General features: G+C 40.8%; 1 protein-coding gene across 6 annotated transcripts in view; it reads left to right on the top strand.

Annotated features, from left to right (window-relative positions):
• The window catches only part of LOC119979283 (arginyl-tRNA--protein transferase 1), a 350,309-nt gene that overhangs the window by 46,794 nt on the left and 281,131 nt on the right, over positions 1-22,384 (top strand). For 2 of the 6 annotated variants that reach the window (XM_038821318.1, XM_038821317.1), the window contains exons 5-8: positions 2,535-2,780; positions 10,707-10,951; positions 16,598-16,726; positions 18,129-18,257. In XM_038821318.1, the coding sequence (XP_038677246.1) occupies positions 2,535-2,780; positions 10,707-10,951; positions 16,598-16,726; positions 18,129-18,257 (749 nt within the window). The remainder of the gene's footprint in view (positions 1-2,534; positions 2,781-10,706; positions 10,952-16,597; positions 16,727-18,128; positions 18,258-22,384) is intronic. The other 4 variants (XM_038821322.1, XM_038821320.1, XM_038821319.1 and 1 more) reach the window with 3 other exon arrangements.

The raw sequence follows: 22,384 nt of genomic DNA, 5'->3' as shown, positions 1-22,384 counted from the left end.
CAAAAAGGTGAGATGGGGTTACTGGGTTACTTAGGATAGGGTGGAGGCATGGTCTTCGGTAGGGTGATCTTTCCATGGGCCAGTGCAGACTCGATGGGCTGAATGGACTCTTTCTAAACTGTAAATTCTATGTCTATGTATGTAGGTTACCTCTGCAATCTCACATCTGAAAATAAGGTACCTCTTTAGAAAGTAAAATTAATCAACTAATTATTGCATGCTAATCCAGATTGGTACGTACATTTTTAACAAATACAAATTCAGTTTTCTGCTGGCAAATATGAGTGGGGTTACTATTCCCAGGATCAGTTTTACTAAATGCTTGGATCTAATTTTTCACACCTCCTTTATTTCAAAATTGCTTGGGAACTTTTCAGTGATAATTTCATGTTTCAAAGAGGGTAATAATCAAAGAAATAAGAGTTGGAAGCTTGGTGTAAGTTTTTAGATTTGGGGACAAAAACTACTGACACTAACCAGTAGCAAGGTGTTTTTTTTTAATATAAATAATTTCTCAGATTGGAAAGACACCTCAGTATTTCAGAGAAAGAAATAAATAGATGCCAAACATCCTGAGAAACCATGGCCATCATCTCTGTGCTCGTAAATTACAGAGCTCTCTTTGTGTATTTGAAACTCAATTTCCTTATCCAATGTCCTTAAGTAGCAGATGTCTAATTTTAACTAGTTGATCTTGCATACCAAATTGCTGTACATTCTCCACTTCTAAATTAGTAGTGAATAAAAATAAAATAAGTGAACTTTTAAAAAAAAATCATATTTATTTCCAATTTTCAAGGATCAATAGAATTTTGAAATCCAATTGACAAACCAAGAGTAAAAGTCCCAGAATGCCATTTAATGAAAATAGAAGCGAACTTATCAGTCGCTAAATTAATGTCTCCGACGACCTCCTTTACATGTCATAAAACCATTTTTGTTATGGGAACATAGGAACACACATAGACTGTTCAACTCCTCAAATCTTTTCTGTCATTTAATTAGATCTTGGCTGATCTGTGTCTGAATTCCACCTATCCACCTTGGTTTAGTAACCCTTCGTATCCTTACCGAGCACAAAGTTATCAGTGCCAGTTTTGAAATATTCAATTAACAGCTTTTTGGGGGGGGGGGGGGGGGCAGATTTCCACTACCTCTTGGTGTGAAGAACATTCCTGACATTACTCTTGATGTCTCGAGATGTGTAGGTTAGGTTGATTGACCATGCTATAATTGCCCCTTAGTGTCCAAAGATGTGCAGATTAGGTGGGGTTATGGGGATGGGATAGTGGGCCTAGGTAGGGTGCTTTTTTCAGGGGGTCAGTGTTGGCTTGATGGGCCAAATGGCCTCCTGCACTGTAGGTATTCTGTGGGTGAGCTTTAATTTTAACATTATGTCCTGAATTCTCCCACCAGAGGACATTGTTTCTATTTATTTACTTTATCAAATCATTAAATCTTCTTAAACAGCTAAATTAGATCACTTTTAATTTTTCATACTCAAGGGAATACAAGCCTGTTTGTAACCTGGATGAATTTTCTCTACATCCCGTCCAAGCCCAATGTATCTTTTGAGATATTGCCCAAAATTGAATACAGGTCTGACCAAGGCTCTGTGCAATTGAAGCAGCACTTCCTCTCTTTGTTTTCCAGTTGAAGGCCAACATCCCACTAACTTTTTTGATTACTTTTTGTACCTTGTGTATTAGCTTCTAGTGACTGTGTACCTGCTTGGCTGCTTCACATCTCCTTAAGTCTTTCAAGGGTCCATAGTGGATGGCCTCGCACTTCCCCACAATGAACTCCATCTGCCACAGTTTTGCCCACACATTTCATCTATGCCCCTTTGTAACTTCCTGCTCCTATCTACCCAACTTATTTTGCTTCTTAATTTGTCAAATCCTGTCAATCAGAATCAATTAGCCCAACTGTGTGTCTCTTACCTCTCAATTAATTGCCATATCACAAAATTAAATATATTTTTAAAATTCTCTCTTATGCAGATCCTAATTAAATGTTTTCTGGTGTCCATCCAGATCACCTCCATAGACACTCCCCTGTTGATAATGTTAATGACCTCCTTGAAAATACTTAGTGATATAACTGGTCTTCACAGATCTGTACTGATTACACATGGTTTGCTGATCAGGTGACCGTTCTATTGCATCATTCTCCTTTAATTTGGATTTAAAAAGTTGAAAGTTGCTTGAATATTTATTTATATAAGGGAAGCTGGGTAAACAGCATCAACGTTTAGCTTAGTGTGCCATGAAAGATGGGGATAATTTACATCATTTAAAATTCTAAGATAGCATCAGTCAAACTTCATAGACTTTCAGCTTTGCTAATGGTGAATTGACTTGGACAATTAAGCTTCTAAGTAAGATTATTATTTCTTTAAAGGGGGAAGATTAAATTGTACGAGTCAAAAGACAAAAAGCTCAAAACATTTAAAATATGTATGTTTCAAAACTCTGGTTTGTACCTCCAGTGTGATCTACCCTGTATTTGATGTCTTTTCATGTGTTATGAAGTTGAACCCATGGATTCTCACAGCGAAGACATTGGAATTGGTCATCAACCTGTTGCATGTACCTCGGAGTTCAATATAGAGATAGAGAAACCTGTGAAGATTGTGAGCCTTGAAGAAACGGAGTCTACTGAAATACAGGAGAAACCTCAACCGGATGCTACCAGTGGAAAAGGGGAGCCAGGACAAAAACATCCATCTGTGGAAGAAAATGTTTCCACTGATTCATTTAAAAATGTTCCCAAACCAGGTAGGTTTTAACAATGACTTAGTGGAAATTATTACACAAGATTCTGGAATCAATCTATCAATTTTTATGTTTGAAGTAGTGTGGCTGGTTGATCTGTTACATTTAGTGTTTATACCAACTATCACTAAATGGAGACTAGTAAATTGAATTGTATGAAGTGTTTCTTGTTCCCTTGCTGGTTAGGAACTATGAAGAATAGATAGACCAATCTTACTGTGACTGTGGTCTAATAGGTCCAGGATTTCTGTTGATGGTATCTGAAGGTGACCACATAGCTTTTTTTAAAGTTGTGACATCTGATTGTTCAAATTAGCCTTAAAATCAGGTCATAAGCAAGGCCACGAGGGACGTGGAAGTTTATTAGTCACATTCTAACTTTATTACATGGGCCCTTGGGACTTTGAACCACTGTTCCCAGAACTAGATTTTGCTTTTCTTCCCATTTATAATTAGGGCTGCTGATTAATGGTGAGGAAAGTCAGTGATTCCTTTATGGCATATGATCCAGAACTTTTATTTGTATTTCACAAATTACATTCCATGGATCCTGAATCAGTGACCTTGGTCATAATGTTCCCATCTACCAAAATGTGCTACTTTGGGCAATTTAATTCAACGTCTGATGCTGGATATTAGATCACACACATTAGATATAATCTGTTGTTTTTACTCTGTTTTAGAATGGAGTGTTAATTCAATCTCATTATTAAAAGGTTCCCCCATTGCCTGTCTTTTGGGTTTCCCTCTAAGCAGCCTTTTGGTCCTCTTTCTGAACTGGCGTGCCTAGCAGCTTTTTAAAGGTGTGTCTTCAGAACTCCCCATTGTTGAAACTTGCTTCATATTGCTCGGTTCTCAATTTTTTTTTTGCAAAAATATATTTCATTCATAAAATATCTAAGATCTACAAAACATTTCAAATTGTCATAATAGGAAAATATAATGATATTCACATTTTCTGTTTGTATCATGTTGCACTTTGAGGTGCTTCAGTACAATATGAATATTGCAACCATCTCAAAATGCTCATTACAGAAAGGGCAGTGATGTTCAAATTAGCTACATGGGTTATGTTGCGCTCTGAGGTGCTTCAACACATTTGCATGTACTATATTATAATTTGAGAGACTATATTCTCCTGCCGGAGCTGAATTGCAACCGACGTACAATCCCCTCGGGAGTGCAAATCTGTAGGCAATTCAGGGTTCCACGCCATGCAAATTTATGAGAGATTCCCAAGGGAATCCTGCTTTCAGGTGGTCCGATAGTGAAGTCCAAATTAAGAATATAATTTGAAGAATCTTATCCTACCACAACTTAGAATTCTAAGAATTTATGAAAAAGAGAAGCTTTCATTTATATAGTGCTTTTCAAACCATCCAACATCTCAAAGCGTTTTACAGCCAATGAAATATTTTGGAAGTGTTGTCACACCTGCAATGTAGAAAATGTGACAGCCAATTTGTGCGCAGCAAATTCCCACAACCAACAATGTGACGAAGGGCAGATGCCCAGTTGTTTTGTAATGTTGATTGAATGATACATATTTGCCTGGACATCAGGGATAATTCCCTCGCTCTTCCTCAAAATAGTGCAATGGGATCTCTTTCTCCACCCAAGCAGGCAGATAGAGCCTGTGTTTGACGTCTTGTTGGCAAGTTGGCAAATCCAACAGTGCAGACCTTGCTCAGTGCTGCACTGCCAGCCTAAAGTTTCTGTGCTCAAGCCCTAGAGTGTGACTTGAACTGGAATTTTGTGATCCAAAGGCAAGAGTGCTACCAACTGAGGCGTACAATCTTGTGTTACATTTATGACATCTGGTTGTGGTAACACAAAAATGTGTAGTTCTTCAAGTATTAAAATAGGATCAAATATTACACTTTAACTACCAGCTGAGCAGTATTTCCTCTTTTATTCCACGACTATATTGGAAACATTGAATATTTCCTTTCAACTTTAGATTCAAGGTTTTAATAAACTGAAAACACCAGGTGGCAGCGCAGTACAGCAATCTTGTCTGAAAGTGAACTGTAAAGAAATGTAGGAGACTAGCACTGTTGCTGTATGTTTTTAGTAGGCTGTCGTACGTGTGCTTCGTTTTATTTTTAAAAAAAGACGTTGGAAGCAAAATAAATGTGGATGAGTTATATCGCTTTTGCTTTACATACTACTGTAAGCAGAATTGTCCCCCAAACAACGCATATTACATCCCACTGCAGCACTATTGTGTCCCCCTTGTCATTTGAGCTACTTACTGAAAACGTCATTGGGCAAACCTGATGAGCACATTGGCAAGATGCTAAATTAACAAGCTGGTTCATTTTGCAAATGGACATAACTCAACTGAACAAAAGTAACAATTCCAGAGTTTTACAATACTTTTAACAACGCAACATAAACATGCAGTACAATCTCAAATAAAGATGGAATGCTTAATGTTGTTTTATTTCTTTTGGATTACCTTTTTGGCTAACAAAAGTGACCTGCTATACCTTGGATGCCAGTTCTGGGCACGATCTACTTTCTGGCAGCCTGTTAAGCTGAACGCGAGTTTGTCTGCCCTTTTTGTTAATTATATCTCAGGAACAGAATCTTAGCAGACAGTCCTGGCAACTCACCTTGTTGTACTCCAATCAATTCCATCACATCAATATGTGAATGATCACAGAATCTTGTTGTTTGAACCATGCTGACTGATACATTCCCACTGTCTACCATCTCCTGACTATGCTGTCCACCCCTGGAGAGTTTAGTAGCATTTTTAACATTAAACCAAGGTCCCTGCAGCAGCACAATTGGAAAGGCCAAAATGTAACAGCAGCCTTATGAGTTTGCAATTTTAGCTTTATTGTGCTTGATTAAATTTTAGTTAAATTTCTGTTCAGTTTAAAAAAAAAATCTTATAATTTTTGAAGAGTAAGGCATTGCCCTGATTTTTTTTCCAGACCTTTTTAGTTGATTTCTTTTAGCATTTGAGGCTAATTAGAGGAATTGAACTTTACTCTGATAAAATTATCTAAACAGGAATTTCCGGTTTTGAGAGGAAAGCCACTTTAAATAAATAGATCATTGCTCTCCTACTGTTATTATTTTACAGTCCTTATAATATAAATGTTTAAACTTCTCGCTGGGAAAGGAATGACTGAGGGGGTAACCTGTTGAAGTCTTTGAGATTGGGAAAATGTTTGATCGGGTGTATGTAGAGAGGATGTTTCCATTTGTGGGTGAGACAGAAACTTGGGGCCATAAATATGAGAAGGCCACCAAAGAATCCAGGAAAAACTTCCTCATGCAGAGTGGTTAGAATGTGGAATTCTCCACCACAAGGTGTAATTAGAACAAAGAATGCATGTGCCTTAATGGAGAAACCGTATGCACATGAGAGAGAGAGGAATTGAAGAATCCGTTAGGATTAGATGAAGTGGGATGGAGAGAGGCTTTGGTAGAGTTCAGACCTTTTTGAGTTGAATGGCCTGTTTCTGTGCAGGAAATATGTTGCATTAGTTGGTAAATGCAGGGATGGTCCCGTGTTGCTGTGAGGTGTCACCTGTGCAAGCAACTATTCAGGTTGAGTAATGTGGTAGAGATAGATAGATATTCTGGAGCATTGCTAGATTATCTTTGAATGTCAGAACGAAAGCCAGAACTTGCACCAAGGAGATTAGGAATGGCCTATGTCGATGGAGAATTGTACCTGGCATGTGGCAGGATCAGGTTAAATGGTCTTTTCTCATTCCATGATTGATGCTAACAATTCAGTGTGACTTTTTTTGTTTTTCAATTCTAAGTGTAAAGGGCTGACTTTTCCCCCCTCTAACCTAGTTTGGAATGCAATTAGAACTAATGGAATGGAAGGCTGAGTGATCTTTACTGGTAATTGTAACAATCCTACCCTGAAACAAATATGCATATTCTTAGCCTAGGTATCAGTGGGTGTGAGTCCAAAGCACCGATTATCATATAATTAGGCACAAATGATTACTGGCAATATTATTCACAGACACCATTGTAAGAATGTGTTTAAGAAAGAATGAATAGGACTGGAAACTAAGTAATTAATTAAGAAATAGCACAGGGTCCATATTATAGCGTGGCTCGTCTTCAGATCGGCTTTAAGTGGAGATATAGTACTGGGGTGCAAAAATGAGGAACTCTCAGAATTATATCGCAAAAGCAAAGTGGTGACATAGACTGAGAGAAATCGAATCGTTCAATTTCTAAAGGCCCAGTGATATGTAACAAGTGAGAATTAGTTAACAATCTGATGGCCGGTGAACATCATTAAGAACAGTGATCATGAAATGATCAAATTTGGCATTAAGTTTAAAAGGGAAAAGCAGTCACAAACTGAAGGTTGACTTTGAAGGGATGAGACTTAAACTGATTTCATAAGCACAGTTATTGAATCTCTCTTCTCTTGGCATCTTAGAATTTGAAACTGTTCCAAGTTAATTCTCATTAGGTTGCTGTATTTTGATTGTTTTAAGTGCATCTCGGTTAGTAAAAGTGAAATGTGATGTGGAATGTACAAGACACCATGTGAAGAATATTGGTGTTCCAATTTACATACAAGTCTGCATTGAATGTTGGTCCTCGTGAAGAATGGATATTCTGAAATGGTTGACTGGTAAGATGGCTTCAATTGTAATTTTGTTATGCTTTTAGTTGATTGTTATAGTGGAATGTTTGAAAAGGTCAATGCAGAATTTGATCAGCAAGTATTGAAAGAAATGTGCCTTTTTAAGATACACAAATAGGACTGTCCTGGTAAACCCATTGTTCCAGTCTTTTCTTTCCAGTGAACTTATCTCTTCCTATCGTAACTTTATTTTTCCTCCCTTGTTTGGTGTCTTTCTCCCCAAACCCCAGTTGCATGTGCGACTCTTCAAATTGTACTCTACTACTTTAACAGTTTCTAGTTTCCTGGCCCTAATATCTCCTTTTCACCAAAGATGTCCAATTCTCCCAACAAGGTGACCTTGAACGGGCACCCAACCAATCCCCATCTACCACCACCCTCTTCTACCTGACTGAACTTGTTCTCGTATTGAACCACTTCCCCTTTGACCCCACTCAATTCTTCCAAGTAAAAGGTGTTGCTATGGTCGGTATGGGCCCCTAAGCCCCAGGGATCCGAGTTTGATTCCAGCCTTGGGTGACTGTGGAGTTTGCATCGGTTTCGTCCCACAGTCCAAAGTTGGGCAGGTTAAGTGGATTGGCCATGATCAATGCGCAGGGTTACAAGGATAGGGTGGGGAGGTGACCGAGGTAGAGTGTTCTTTGGAGGGTCGGTGCAGACTCAATAGGCCGAATGGCCCCCTTCTGCACTCGATGGATTCTATAGATTCTAGCTATGCCTGTCTTTGTGTGGGATATCTTAAAAAAGGTACTTTTCTTTCATTACTTCGTGATCAAATTCTGAATTCACCGTTTCAAACATTCCACTGTAACACTCAACTAAAGCAAAACAAAATTATAATTAAAGCCATCTTAACAGTCAACATGAAGTCCCCTTCTCACCTCTTCCCAGTACATTTTTGACTGTATTGGTGTTTTTTTTGCCCTGGACTGGAAAATTGAATCAACTTCACTTCCAATTCCAAAGGGGTGAGAGCTTCCTCGACATCACACAACCCATTATCAACTCTTCCCTTCTCTTCCTTGACTTCCCAACCTGTCCCCAGAAATGGAAACATTCAACAAATATTCATTATAAGCCCATTGACCCCCAAACTTCCTCAACTACATTGCCATCTGCCCCACTGTTCCACTAGCGTCACCTTCTATCCCGGTGCTCCTACTATGTTTTTTTCCCTCAACTGAGGATACGCCCATCATGATTGGCAACGCCCTTGTTCATGGCCATTCATTTCCCATTTTTCTGCTCTCACCCCTTTGCCTCCCTCCCAGAGCGTTGGGTGTGTTTCCTTTTGTCCTCACTTTCTACCCTACCAGCCTCCACATTCAACGGGCCATTAATCTTTGCCTCCTACAGTGTGATTCTACCACCTACCATGTCTTTGCCTACACTTTCAGCATTTCAAAGGGATTATTTGCTCTTCATCACTCTGATCCACTCAATCACTCACCTTCCACGAGACTTTACCATTGTACTTACTTCTTTCTGATTGTCCAAGGACCCATACAATCCTTTCAGGTGGTACAGCAGTTTGCTTGCACAACCATCTATTTAGCATATGTATTTGCTCCTGATGATGTGACCGTCTCTAATTTGGAAAGACGAATCACAGATTGAATGATCGCTTTGTGGAACACCTCCATTTGATTTGCAAATGTGATCTCGAGCTTCTAAGCATGTACTTTTAACTCTCCATCCCTCTTACTTTGACCACCTGGCCGTACACTGTTCCAGTGATTCTTAAAGTAAACTTGAGGAACAGTGTCTCATCTTTCAACTCGGCGCCTTCTGGACTCTAAATTGAATTCAACCATTTCAAATCATAACCTTTGCTCCCACCATTTCTTTCTGGTAGACAGCTGTTGGTGATGATTCGGCATTTCCTATTTATATCTCCTGTGGACCGAATTTTCTTTTAATTGTCCCATTGCCATCTCCTTTTATGTAGCACCATCATGCCTTTTGCCATTTAATCTCTCTTATCTTCCCTTTTGTTCTTTCCATTCTGTCTATGGTTGAACCAGACTGTTCGCAAAGTTGGTATCATAGTTGACCCCGATGTTTTTCCAACCAGACATTTTCACCATCATTAAGATTGCCTTTTCCCGTCTTCGTAACATTATTGAACCCACCCCAACTCAGCTCATGCCTTTTTTAACCTCTAGGTTTGACTATTCCAATTAACTAATTTGGACTCGCACTTTCTTCCCTCTGAAAACTGGAGGCTGTCCGAAAACTGTGCTGCCCGTGTCCTAATTTGTACCAAATCCCGTTCACCTTCCGCTCGATGACCTACACTGACTGTTGGTTAAGCAACGCTTGAATTAAAGAAAAATCTCTGTTTTCAAATCCCTTCATGACAATCCTTTCAGATATCTGCATGACCTAATTCTGGCTTCTTCAGCATCGCTGATTTTGATCATACCCCCATTGGTGGCCATACTTTTAGCTGTCAAAACTGAAGCTCTGAAAATCCCTCTCTAAACGTTTTGAACTCTGTATCTCAGTTTCTTTCTTTAAAGTTCTCCGTCAAATACACCTCTTTTGATCAAGCTTTTTGGTCATCTCCCCCATTTGTTCTTTGCATGGTTTCGTGTCAGGCTTTGCTTCAGATCTTTTCTTGAGATAAGGAAGCTATACAGATAGTCCAAAGATGTGCAGGTTAGGTGGATTGGCCATGCTAAACTGCCCCTTAGTGTCTAAAGGTTAGATGGGGTTAGAGGGGATAGGATGCAGGACTGGGCCCAGGTAGGGTACGTTTTTGGAGGGCCAGTGCAGACTCGATGGGCCAAATGGCCGCCTCCTTCACTAGGGATTCCATGAAATACAAATTGATAGTTCACCCACACCCCTCCTTTCCTGTCTCTAGACATTTTAAAATCTATTACATTAACTTTTTCCAGTTCTGACGACAGGCCATCAACCTGAAATGTTAACCTTTTCTCTGCCCATAAAAGTTACCTGACTTGTTTTGTATTTCCAGTTCTTTGGGTGGCATTTTCTGCCCCTCCCCACCAGTGTGATCTTCTGGTCTACCAAAGTCAGCTCCCTGCGATGAGGTGGGCAAGTGAGCCGTGCAAACACCTGTATACTTTGGCGTGACTGGAATATTCCATATGGTTCGCTGCGGGAAAACCTGCCGCCGAGGGAGCTGGAAACTCCTGGCTTTTTTTTATTTTTTATTTCCGCAATATGCAATATCTTGCTTCAGCACCTGCTTCTTTGTTGTATTTTGTCAAAACGGCACCCTATTTTAAGACTTGAACCAAGTTTTTTTTTCTTTACCAAAGGCAAAGGAGCTGATCCAAATAAACCCCCTTGCCGCAAAGCAAAAGATATTCGAAGGGAGATACAATTGAAAAAACGACTTGAGAAGCAGCAGCAAAAAAAAGTGGCTGATGTATCCCAAGAAACCTCCTGTGCCAACCCTCATACTGTCCCATTGGAGCATCCTGTCCCTCAAGCAAATCAGCCAAAATCATTGGAAGAATTCATTTCTGAGTCTTTAACTTCAGGTGCAGCACACCAACTAGAGGTACTTCATTAATTTTATATGGTTTATCTTCCTGGACAGTTTGTCCTTCAATATTCTTATAGTAATCTCAGAAAAGAATGTTTCAGGTGCCTTCTATTTAGTATTATTAGTTATTCAGCAAATTTGCTTTGACTATAATACTTTTTTAACGCCTTGTTAATGAAGATCCACAGTTGGTAAAGTTATTTTATTTACGGTAATTTACCTCTTTTTATTGACTATTCTAAATTTCCCCTTTGAATCATTTAACCTTTGCATATCAGTTTGCAATCATTTGCAATTTTATTTTTGAACAGATTTTGCAAAGTTTTGGTCACACCTGCATGAGTGTTAATGCAAAATATGGATATGTAGATGCATCCATTGCTAATGTTCTCCTCAGCACAAAATATTATTCATGCTTTTTTACCTTTTGCATCCATGCTTTTCCCTACATATGGACGCCCAAGTTTTGTAATAGGAGGGTTAGATTGTGTTCATCAATAGATAAATAAATACATTTGCCTTTAACAGTGCCATATTTATAAATTGCAAAATATGGCAAGTTTATAATGGATAACATTCAAGAACATTTCATAAACTGGACTAAAACTTTGAAAAGGTGCTTTTCTAATGTGACAAAATACTTGCTACTCTTTTAGCTAAATATCTTGCAAAAGGTCCTGGAACATTTCAAACATATCCATAGTACCAAAAAAAGTCTCAATATTTCTGATTGAGGAGTTGTGTTTTTGAAATCCCAATATTAACCAGAAGAATAAGCTAGCTGCCTTATTGTTTCTTCAATCACTCCACCACATGCTCTGATTAAATATGTCTGAATATAATTAACATGGCCCGACGATTGTTTCATTTGAAAATTATTTTCCAAACCCATGATGGGATTTCTCCACTCACCAATAAACATTTCAAGCTTCCTTTTTAGTAAAGATATCGATCATATTTTGGCATGGACTTGACACCTTAAAATCAGAAGAACTTAATCAAAAGCCACGAGTAGAGTTCAGATAGTTTGTAAGCAAATTGACAAAGTATTGGGTTACGGGGATAGGGTGGAAGTGATGGCTTAAGTGGGTCGGTGCAGACTCGATCGGCCGAATGGCCTGTTTCTGCACTGTATGTTCTATGTTCAACCAAACATAACAGGTATAATAACTTACAGTACACAAATAAATCAGTAGAGGGCAGTGTTAGTGTGACAGCACATAAATGTAGAGGAGTTGAACAATCCACAAGCAGGCTTCTTGCAAACTGTTTCTTACAGAAACTAAAACTAAGCATGCTTCTGTGCATTATTGCTTAATGCTCCAATAATTGTATTCAACATGTGACTGAGGAAATTGGATGCATATATTATAACTCATTAATATTAAAATGTTTCAAAACATCTTTTTGACAAAGTTAATAGTGTATTTCTTTCCCCTCCCCCATTATGTACAATTCCCAGTGAAACATGTAAACAAAATATATTAATAAAGGCTGACAAATAATTTAATAAACAAACAATTGATGGCTTATTCTGATCCATATTGCTTAATGGTTCCTTGCATATTCTGTTTATCTTTTATAAATCTTAATTTTGTATTTTCTAAGTAAGATCATTTTCAACTAACTGCTTAAAGAACAAAGAACAATACACTACAATAGTTGTGCGAAACTGTCTCACAGTTATACTTATGCATTTAGAAGTATGCCTTTTAGCAAGCTTTTTTTGGAAACAAATAATAAGTAATAGGCCAATTAATAAGTAATTTGTTCTGAAATTTTAATGCGTTATTTTAATGTTTTGGAGAAGTTATTGAATGACTAGTGAACCTTTTGACAGAAATGTTGTTGATTTTAACTCAGATTAAAAAGGAGCATTTTTGTGAATTTTGCGGGTATAGGTTTTGTCTTGTGGTAATTAGTAGCTTTGCATGTTGTGCGCTTCATGTGGTTGAGAGGGTGAGCAGAGACAATGTGGTTCCTGTCAATTCTGGGCTGCAGCTGATTGAAACAATTGACTCAATTGTTTGAGAGTTTCACTTTTGCAAAGAATGACCTTGCCTTTGTTCTAACCATTCTTGGATTGTACAGCTGAAATTGAAAATGTATATTGTGGTGAATGTATATTGTGGTATATTCATGTTTTACTGAATGACTTTTGTGTGCTTTAATTGAAGTTTGCTTTTATTTAGCTGACTACTTTCCCTCTCCTTTAATTTGCTCAGCAGCGTGCGTCATTTGGTGTCTGAAAGGAATTGGTGCTCTTTAGTATTCTTTAACCCATCATGCTCAGTGTCATGTAGCAGCTAATGTGAGATGCAGTGGTATTATTTTTTAAAATAATTGGTTTGTTGGTTTTTAAAAGGTTTCCCTTTTACTCCACATTTAAATATTTCCAAACATTGGCACCTTTTTAGGAAACTGTGAACACTCCAAGTAAGCAGTCTTTGGCAATTTCTGAATGTTTTGTCAAAATGTTAAAAGGTGAATAAAACTAACCAACGACCACCTGCTTATCCAAATATTACCTATTTGTCAAAGTAATGAAATCTTTTGAGTTGGAAATATTCATATCATCTTCAAAGTGCTTCCAAACTCAATTTGCCCGACAAGTGATATAATATAGAATACAGGCAAAATGTAGAAGTGAGAATGTTCGCTCATGAGTTCGCTGTTCAGTTCCAGTCACAACTGTTTGGACAATGAAGCAGTCTGGCCCACATACAGAAAAACATGGACAACGTTCAAGCTTGGGCTGATAAATGCCAATGCCAAGCAGCAACTATCTCCCAAGAAAAGAAAATATAACCATCTCCTTTTGACAGTCAATGGCATTACCATTGCTGAACTAGCAATAACTTATAGCGTTTTTAAATGACAAAATGTCCCACGGTACTTCTTAACAGTATGAAACAACATTAAGCACCAAGCCACGTAAAACGATATTCAGGACGGTGGCCAATCGCTTGTTCAGAGATGTAGGCTATAAGGAGTGTCTTAAAGAAATAAAGAGTGATAGAGAGTTTGAGATTTATGGAGGGAATTCCAAAAAAATGGTGGGCCTAGGTAGCTAAAGGCTTGGCTGTCAATGGTGGAAAATTAAAATTAGGGATGCTCCACAGGTTGCTGTTAGATGAACACAGATATTTTGGGGTTGTGCACTGCAGGAGATTACAGAAATTGGGAAAGGCCAAGAAGGGATTCAAAAACGGGCATGAAAATTTTAAAATTAGGGTATTGCTTGCCTAGCTGCCAATGTAAATCAGTAAGCACCGAACTGATAATGAATGAGACTTGGAGCAAGTAAGACACTTGCAACATAATTTTGGATGGCCTCAAGGTCATGGAGGGAAAATGTGGCAAACCAGCCGGAATTGCATTGGAATAGTCGTGTGCAGAGCTAACAGAAGCAGGAATAATGGTTTTGTCAACTTATGAGTTATGCACAGATAAAGTCGAGTGATGTTACAGAGCTAAAAATAGCTATTCTTGGCCGGCATGGTAGCACAGTGGATAGCACTGTTGCTTCAGAGCTCCAGGATGGATTGACCATGCTAAATTGCCCTCAGTGTCCAAAAAGGTTAAGTGGGGTTATGGGGATAGGGTGGAGATGTGGGCTTAAGTGGGGTGCTCTTTCCAAGGGCCGTTGCCGACTCAATGGGCCGAATGGCCTCTTTCTGAACTGTAAATTCTATAATGGTGCAGATATGCAGTTGGCCCATCTCCCTGAGCCAAATCTGACACCAAGGCTATGTACATTCTAGATCAGTCTCAGACAGTTGCTGATGAGGGGGTGGACTACCATCTGTGGTTAACTAAAAAAGTTAAATATAGTATCCGGCTCAAAGAAGAAGCATGTAATTTTGCAAGGATGAGCGGCAAATCATAATATGGATAGAGTGTAAAAAGCAGCCAAGAGTGACTAAATGGTTAATGAGGGAAAAATTAGAGTACGGGCGAAATCTAGGTAGAAGTATAAAAACAGATCGTAAAAGTTTCTGTAGATATTTGAAAAAGAGTTAACAAAGTGTGTCCTGTAGCAAGTGAGTCTAAGGAATTAATAATGGGAGAATAATAATAATAATCACTTATTGTCACAAGTTGGCTTCAATGAAGGTACTGTGAAAAGCCCCTCCCCAGACACTGCAAAGAAGGAAAATCAAAGGGGGCTTGGCCTTCCAAACCTACAATACTACCAGTGGGCAGCAACGGCAAAAAGAGTGAGGGGATGGGTACAAGCACCCAACTCAGATTGGGTACAAATGGAGGAGGCATCCTGTAAAGGAACGACCCATCGGGCCCTGGCTACAGCGGCACTCCCATCCTCCTCAACAAGATACACAACAAGCCCAGTGGTAGCGGCCACACTGTGACTGTGGACCCAGCTGAGACAACACTTTGGGATAACTAAAATGTCCTTCATGGACCCCATCTGCGGCAATCACAGATTCCCCCCAGCCATGCTAGATACCACTTTCAAAAGATGGAAGTAGGACGGGGGCACACTGACAGTCGGGGACTTCTACATAGGGCGCAGACTGGTGACACTGGTGAGGAAGTGGAAACTAGCAGAAGGGCAGAAAATGAGACACCTCCAAATAACCCTTCCTCCACAAAGAGACAGTAGGGTACTCCGGGGCCCCAGAAACCACACTACTCGAGGACCTGATAGGCACAAGCAGCAAGAAGGGGGGGGGCTATGTGGGAAAATATACGGACAGCTACTGGACTGAGCTCGCACACCACTGGACAAGACCAGACAAAAATGGGAGGACGAACAGGGGACAAAGGCAGGGTGGGAACTCTGGAGCAAAGCACTGAGCAGGGCCAACTCCACCTCCTCCTGCGCAAGGCTAAGCCTAATGCAGCTCAAAATGGTGCACAGATCGCACCTGACCAGAACCCGAATGAGCAGGTTCTTCCCAGAAGTGAAGGACAAATGTGAACGGTGCCATAGGGGCCCGCCAACCAGATCCACATGTTTTGGGCTTGTCCCAAACTTGTTGGGTTCTCTTGCTGGGTTCTGGACAGCCTTCTCTTGCTGGGTTCTCTTACTAGGTTCTGGACAGCCTTCTCTGAGGCAATGTCCAAGGTTGTGGGGGTGAGGTTGAAGCCATGCCCGATAGTGGCAATCTTCTGGATATCGGAGCAGCCAGAGCTACACATGGGGAAGGGGGCTAACGCCCTTGCTTACGCTTCCCTAATCGCACACCGGAGAATCCTGCTCGGCTGGCGATCGGCAGCACCATCCACGGCTGCAGGGGGGAGGGAGTAGGGAGACGGAAGGAAGGTGGGGCATGTTATGATGGCTCAAAGCATTTGAATAATGGTATTTTGAAAATGGTAGATGGCACAACTGAATAATATAACATGTTTTAAAATATGATTTATGAAAGGGTGCAAAATGAATCTTTAATTTTGCAGTAGTCTTAAAAATGTAAGCAATTTATATGTATTATTTTATGGTAGCTACAGAGTTAAATGTGATCGTGCAATACAGTATTGGATAATACTGCTACACTGTGCAATCATGTTGAAGACTAACAATTCTGTAACAAAGATCTTTTTGTCTCAAGTTTTAGAAATTTGAATTAATAAATGGCTCTTTAGCTGTTCATATTCTTTGCTCTAATAAATGTATTTTTTTCTTGCCTCCTGAAGGTGAGGCTAGTGAGGTCATCTCCACCAAACTCCCAGTTCAAAGCAACTTTTCAGGAGTCTTACCAGATCTATAAACGGTACCAGATGGCCATCCACAAGGACCCCCCTGATAAAGCAACTGAACACCAGGTCAGAATGAGATGCACATAATTCATAAAATTAAGAGGCAAAGCAACCAGCCCAGTGAAAGGATTATCACTTGAGAGTCAGTCATGAAGGTTTCTGTCCCTTTAACATTACAGTGGGTAATATATAAGTGACTTAAGTGACAATGGGGATACTAAATAAAAAAACACTAAATCAGTGAGAATGATTATTCTGAAAAGATATGTATGTATGATACATAAAATATATATATTATATACATCTGTATATCTATAAAATAGTCCCTTAAGCTTTAAGCATTTGTGATAAACCCTATGATATCCAGTCCTCATCCACATAAAAAAAATCTCCCAATTTCAGAAATAGATAAAATTGAAAATCTTTGATATCCTGTCCTTATCCACATAAAAAAACCTCCCAATTTTAGAAATAGACAAAATTGAAAATCTTTAGTTGGGCACACTTTTGATTCGCACTTTAAAAAAAAAAAAGATTTTTGTGATCTGATCCAAGCAATGGTTAAAATAAAGTTCCACTGGGCAGTTTGTAGATTTTAACCCACAGTGGATTTACATTCCAGCTGGGCATCGTTTGAGGACTATGCCTAGTTTTTAAAACTCCCATTGTAGAAAGGGCATTGAAATAGTGTATATTGTACAGTTCTGTAAATATTTCCACTGGCACCAAAAAGGCCAAGAGGAGATTTATGGAGTACTTTTTTTAATTATGAAGGTATTGGGTAGGCTGAATAGGGAAAGACTACTTCCTTGTTAGGGAGTTGTTTATAAGTTATGATTAATTTAAGACTGCCATGAAAGAATTCTCACATAGCTTCCTTCCAGTACCCGGCTAAAATTCACCGGTATACTGATGCTAAACTTGTGCTATAAATGTGCCCTAAAATACTTGCTGGAACTAATCGATGTTTTAAAATCAGCAACAAAATGCCTCATTATGATCTCTTGCTCGGGTTTATTTTGTTGCTTTGTCAAACAGCAGTCAGTTGCACACAAGGGAAGAGCCAAACAGATTAGAGTGCCCACCTAGCAACCTGTTCAGTGCCAATTTGAAAAATGCAAACATATGGGCTTGTTAGCAGTTTGGAAACTTGGCTGATGTGAAATCATCTTGGTTGGTTGTAAAATTACAAATTAGGTGCAAATTAAAAGGTTGTTTCCTGCCGAAGCTGAGCATGGGAGGAAAAACACATTTATAAGTTAATATAAATTTGTTCAGATTATTTTAACATTTGGTTGTAGGGATAGGCTAAATTTAAATCGGATTTTGAACTGGATATGGAGGAGAACCTGCACTACTCTTACCTTCAGTGGTAAAACCATATGGTAAATCTTCAAGTTTACTTTTGTAAAAATGTTTTCAATTATTTGCTTACTTTGCAAATTTACATGGATCTCCTGCTCTGAAGGTGAAACTAGTGCCAGTTTCCTCCGATGACCCAGATTTCACTGAATCCTTTAACCAATCAGCAGCTTTGTATACCAAGTATCAGATGGCAGTGCACCAGGATTCACCTGATGAATGTAGTGAATCAGAGGTACAACTCTTTGCTATGTTATTTTATTAGTTCTTTCTTAAAGTGTATTAATTTAAATGGCATGGTTTGGAAAAACTAGTTCTTTTTTTGTTACAACGCCAAATAAGTTGCTTCAAATTTCTACTTTAAAGATAGTGTTTTATTCACCATAATGTCCAAGTCTCTAACTAATTATGACGTGTTTTTGCAACTTACTTAATCTTTGGTAAGCAGGACATGATGGCCAATACAATGGTCCTGTCAAGGAAATAGAATGAAGGATGAGACTATTTGCTCAAATCCACCTCTATTTTCATACATACTTCTTTTGTGGCCATATCTTTATCTCTAGATACTTGAGCAATCTCTGTAAACAGGGAAATATTTCTCAAATTGCACTTTTCAAAAACTTGATGAAAATTACATTATTAGGCAAGGGCACATCTGGAGTTCTTATTACCATGGAAACTATTATTTACCACATAAATGATTTTTTGATGCATTGGAATGTTTGATGTACTTGAAATTTTTACTTATGTACTGAGATGGTTGCATAATGGTAATGTCACTGGACTAGTAATCCATAGGCCAAAGCTAATACACTGGGAACATGGGTTCAAACCCCATCAAGGCAGCTGGTAGAATTTAAATTAAATTAATAATTTGGAATATAAAGTTAATCATGACCATGAAACTACCGTTGATTGTCTTAAAGACCCATCTGGTTTGTTAATGTGCTGTAAGGAAGGAAATCTGCCATCTGTACCTAGTCTGACCTACGTGTGTCTCCAGATCCACAGCAATGGCTCAAATCTTAACTGCCTTCAGTTCAAGGGAATTAGTATGCCTGTAAACTATCAGACACTTCGACCAGTTTATCAGAAAAATGTTATACCCTGGTGCCTTTACTTATAAGATGAACAAAACAGGTTTGCGGTTTTACCCAATTTTATTCAAATATTCTCTGATTCCTTTACTACTGTAACTCCATTTTATTTGGGTATTGCAATCTTCATCACTTACACAAAATATGACTCCTACTCACAGCTGAGCTCTAGGTTGGCCAGGCTACGATCACGCGATGTGGATATATTCTCTGTGCTGGGAGACCAGGGTCCTATCTTCTTGCAATGTTTGTGCCAGGGAGACACACAGGTTATCGCTGATTAACTGGTCTGATGTTCCTTTTATACTGCTAGCATAAAGTCATTGGTATACACCCAAACCTGGCCTGTGTTCTATTGATCCATCCAGACTTAAACAGGCTAATGGGAATAAACAGGACACTCCTGTTCAGCCAGGGCAGCTCAATCAAGATTCATTGTCCTCTGAAACACTCTTGTCTGACCAGCTGATGACCCATTATGGAGTCTGATGGCCTCTTTATTTGTTGTTCGTCCTGCTGCAGAGTTAATCACCTGTGCCTGGAAGTTAGTTATGTATCTTGTGTGTAAACGCGAGTGGGTAATCACAAAGCCTGTATGAGCAGCAATGAGTTTGTGTTGACTTGAGTGCTCTTGCAGACGACTAGTATTGATTCCAGCCAGGGCCTAGTTTCGCAGTTTCTGTTGCCGGCCTAAGTGTCTTGTCAGCTTGTTCCCAGTACCACAAACACTGACTTTTCCAGCGATGCTCTCATCGTATGAAAGAATTTTTAAAAAGTCAACTCCTGTTCTTGATAACAGAGATGCATAAATTGCTAATGCATTGTATTTGATTCAGAGAATATGTAATTCTAACAGACATTGAGAGCGTATTAATTTTGAAACCTCCCCAACCTCCAGTAATTCCTACAGTGCAGAAGAAGGCCGTTCGGCCTATCGAGTCTGCACCGGACTTGGAAAGAGCACCCTACTTAAGCCCAAGTTCTCACCTATCTAGTAACCCCACTCCAGCCTCTGATGTACTTATAACTTTGATGGTTCTTTACTTGTATAATAGATTTAATAACACTGTGGCAAAATTCTTTCAAGAGGTAACAAGCCAAGCCCATTTTGCCAGATGTGGGCAATTTTGGAAACTATAATCTAAATAAGCAAATTACACTTTTCCTCATGGAGATACACTATTAAAAATGCTGAATTTAGGACTTCCGGTGGCGGCAATGCGGAGCTAAGCCGCACGTTCGGCAGCTCCCGCTTTTTTTGGATTTTCAGGCTCTTTTAAGAGCCCGCAACGGCTCTGTTTCGACTTTTCCCCCGGGGGGTAACATGGCCAGTGTGCCCAGCAGCCGGTGGATGGACTGGACTCACAGCGGAGCGGTCCAAAAATCGGTTTTACCTCAGAGAACGGCGAGAGGCAGAAAAGGCAAGATGGCGGCGGGCGGGGAAGCACCGTGGCAGCTGTGGGCGCGGGGGCAGCAGGAGCTGCTTCAGCGCTCCTTCATGGAGCTCAAAGCCGAGATTCTGGAGCCGTTTAAGGCCTCATTGAACAAACTGGTGGCGACGCAGACAGCTCAGGCCGGGGAGATTCGGGAGCTGCGGCACAAGGCCTCGGAGAATGAGGATGAGCTTTTGGGCCTGGCAGTGAAAGTGGAGTCGAACGAGGCACTGCACAAGAAATGGCAGGCGAGGATGGAGGAGATGGAGAACCGCTCCCGCCGGAAGAAGCTACGGATTTTGGGTCTCTCGGAGGGGCTGGAAGGTTCGGATTTGGCAGCCTATGTGGTCCTAATGTTAAACTCGCTGATGGGTGCAGGGTCGTTTTGTGGTCCCCTGGAGCTGGAAGGCGCCCATCGAGTGCTGCAACGGAAGCCCAAGCCGAACGAACCGCTCAGGGTGGTGCTGGTCCGTTTTCACCGCTTGGTTGACCGGGAGTGCGTGTTGAGGTGGGCGAAGGAGAGGAGCAGCAGGTGGGAGAATACGGACGTTCGGATTTTTCATGACTGGAGCGCGGAGGTGGCGAGGAGAAGGGCTGGCTTCAATCGAGCGAAGGGAGTGCTCCACAGGAAGGGGGTGAAGTTTGGCCTTCTACAGCCGGCTTTCCTCTGGGTCACGTACAAGGACCGCCAGCTCTACTTTGACTCTCCAGAGGAGGCCTGGGCTTTTGTCCAGGCTGAGAACTTGGATTCGGACTGAGGACTGGGGGGCTGGGGGGAAATGTACTTGGCTTGGAGGCTTTGTCCTCTTGGGTATCCTATCGCCCATAGTGGCTGTGTTTGCTGATGGTTGTTTCCTGTTTGTTTTCGCCATTTTTGCTATTTGAGTTATGGTTATTTGGGTTCTTTCGGGGTTTCTTTGGGGCTGTTGGTTATTTATTGTGGTGGTTTTTTTCTTGTTTTTTCCACTGGTGGGTTGGGGAGTAGTTTGTGGTCCCGATGGGTCATGTGTATAATGTTGGAGGTAACGCAGCTGGGGGGGCCCTAGCTTGGGGGGGGTGGGGGGGGTTTGGGGGGGGAGGAGGAGGGGGGGTGCCGGGTTGTTGCTGCAGGGACTGTGAGGGAATGGATGGTGAAGTGGGGGGTTTGCCACCGTGGGGAGCGGGCTTGGGGGGTTCCCCGGGCACGTGGTGGGTTGAGGAAGGGCTATGGCTGATCGGCGCAGAGGGAAGGGGACGGCCCCTCGGGTTCGGTTGGTCACATGGAACGTGAGGGGGCTGAATGGTCCGGTGAAGCGATCCCGGGTCTTGGCTCACTTGAAGGGGCTGGGAGCGGATGTGGCTATGCTCCAGGAGACGCACCTCAGGGTTACAGATCAGGTGAGGCTAAGAAAGAGTTGGGTGGGACAGGTGTTTCACTCGGGGCTTGATGCAAAGAACTGTGGGGTGGCAATTTTGGTGGGTAAGAGCCTGTCGTTCGTCGCGTCCAAAGTGGTGGCGGATAGGGCAGGTCGATATGTGATGGTGAGTGGGAGACTTCAGGGGGAGCAGGTGGTCTTGGTTAATGTTTATGCCCCCAACTGGGATGATGCGGGCTTCATGCGGCATATGCTGGGCCTGATCCCGGACCTGGAGACAGGGAGATTGATTCTGGGTGGGGACTTTAACACGGTGCTGGATCCGGCTCTGGACCGCTCGAAGTCTAGGACGGGCAGAAGGCCGGCAGCGGCCTCGGTGCTGAGGGGGTTCATGGATCAGATGGGAGGGGTGGACCCTTGGAGGTTTTTGAAGCCGGGGGGTAGGGAGTTCTCCTTTTTCTCCCATGTTCATAA

The sequence above is a fragment of the Scyliorhinus canicula genome, chromosome 16, assembly GCF_902713615.1.
Source record: "Scyliorhinus canicula chromosome 16, sScyCan1.1, whole genome shotgun sequence".
NCBI lineage: Eukaryota > Metazoa > Chordata > Chondrichthyes > Carcharhiniformes > Scyliorhinidae > Scyliorhinus > Scyliorhinus canicula.
This window is presented reverse-complemented; position numbering and strand designations above follow the sequence as displayed.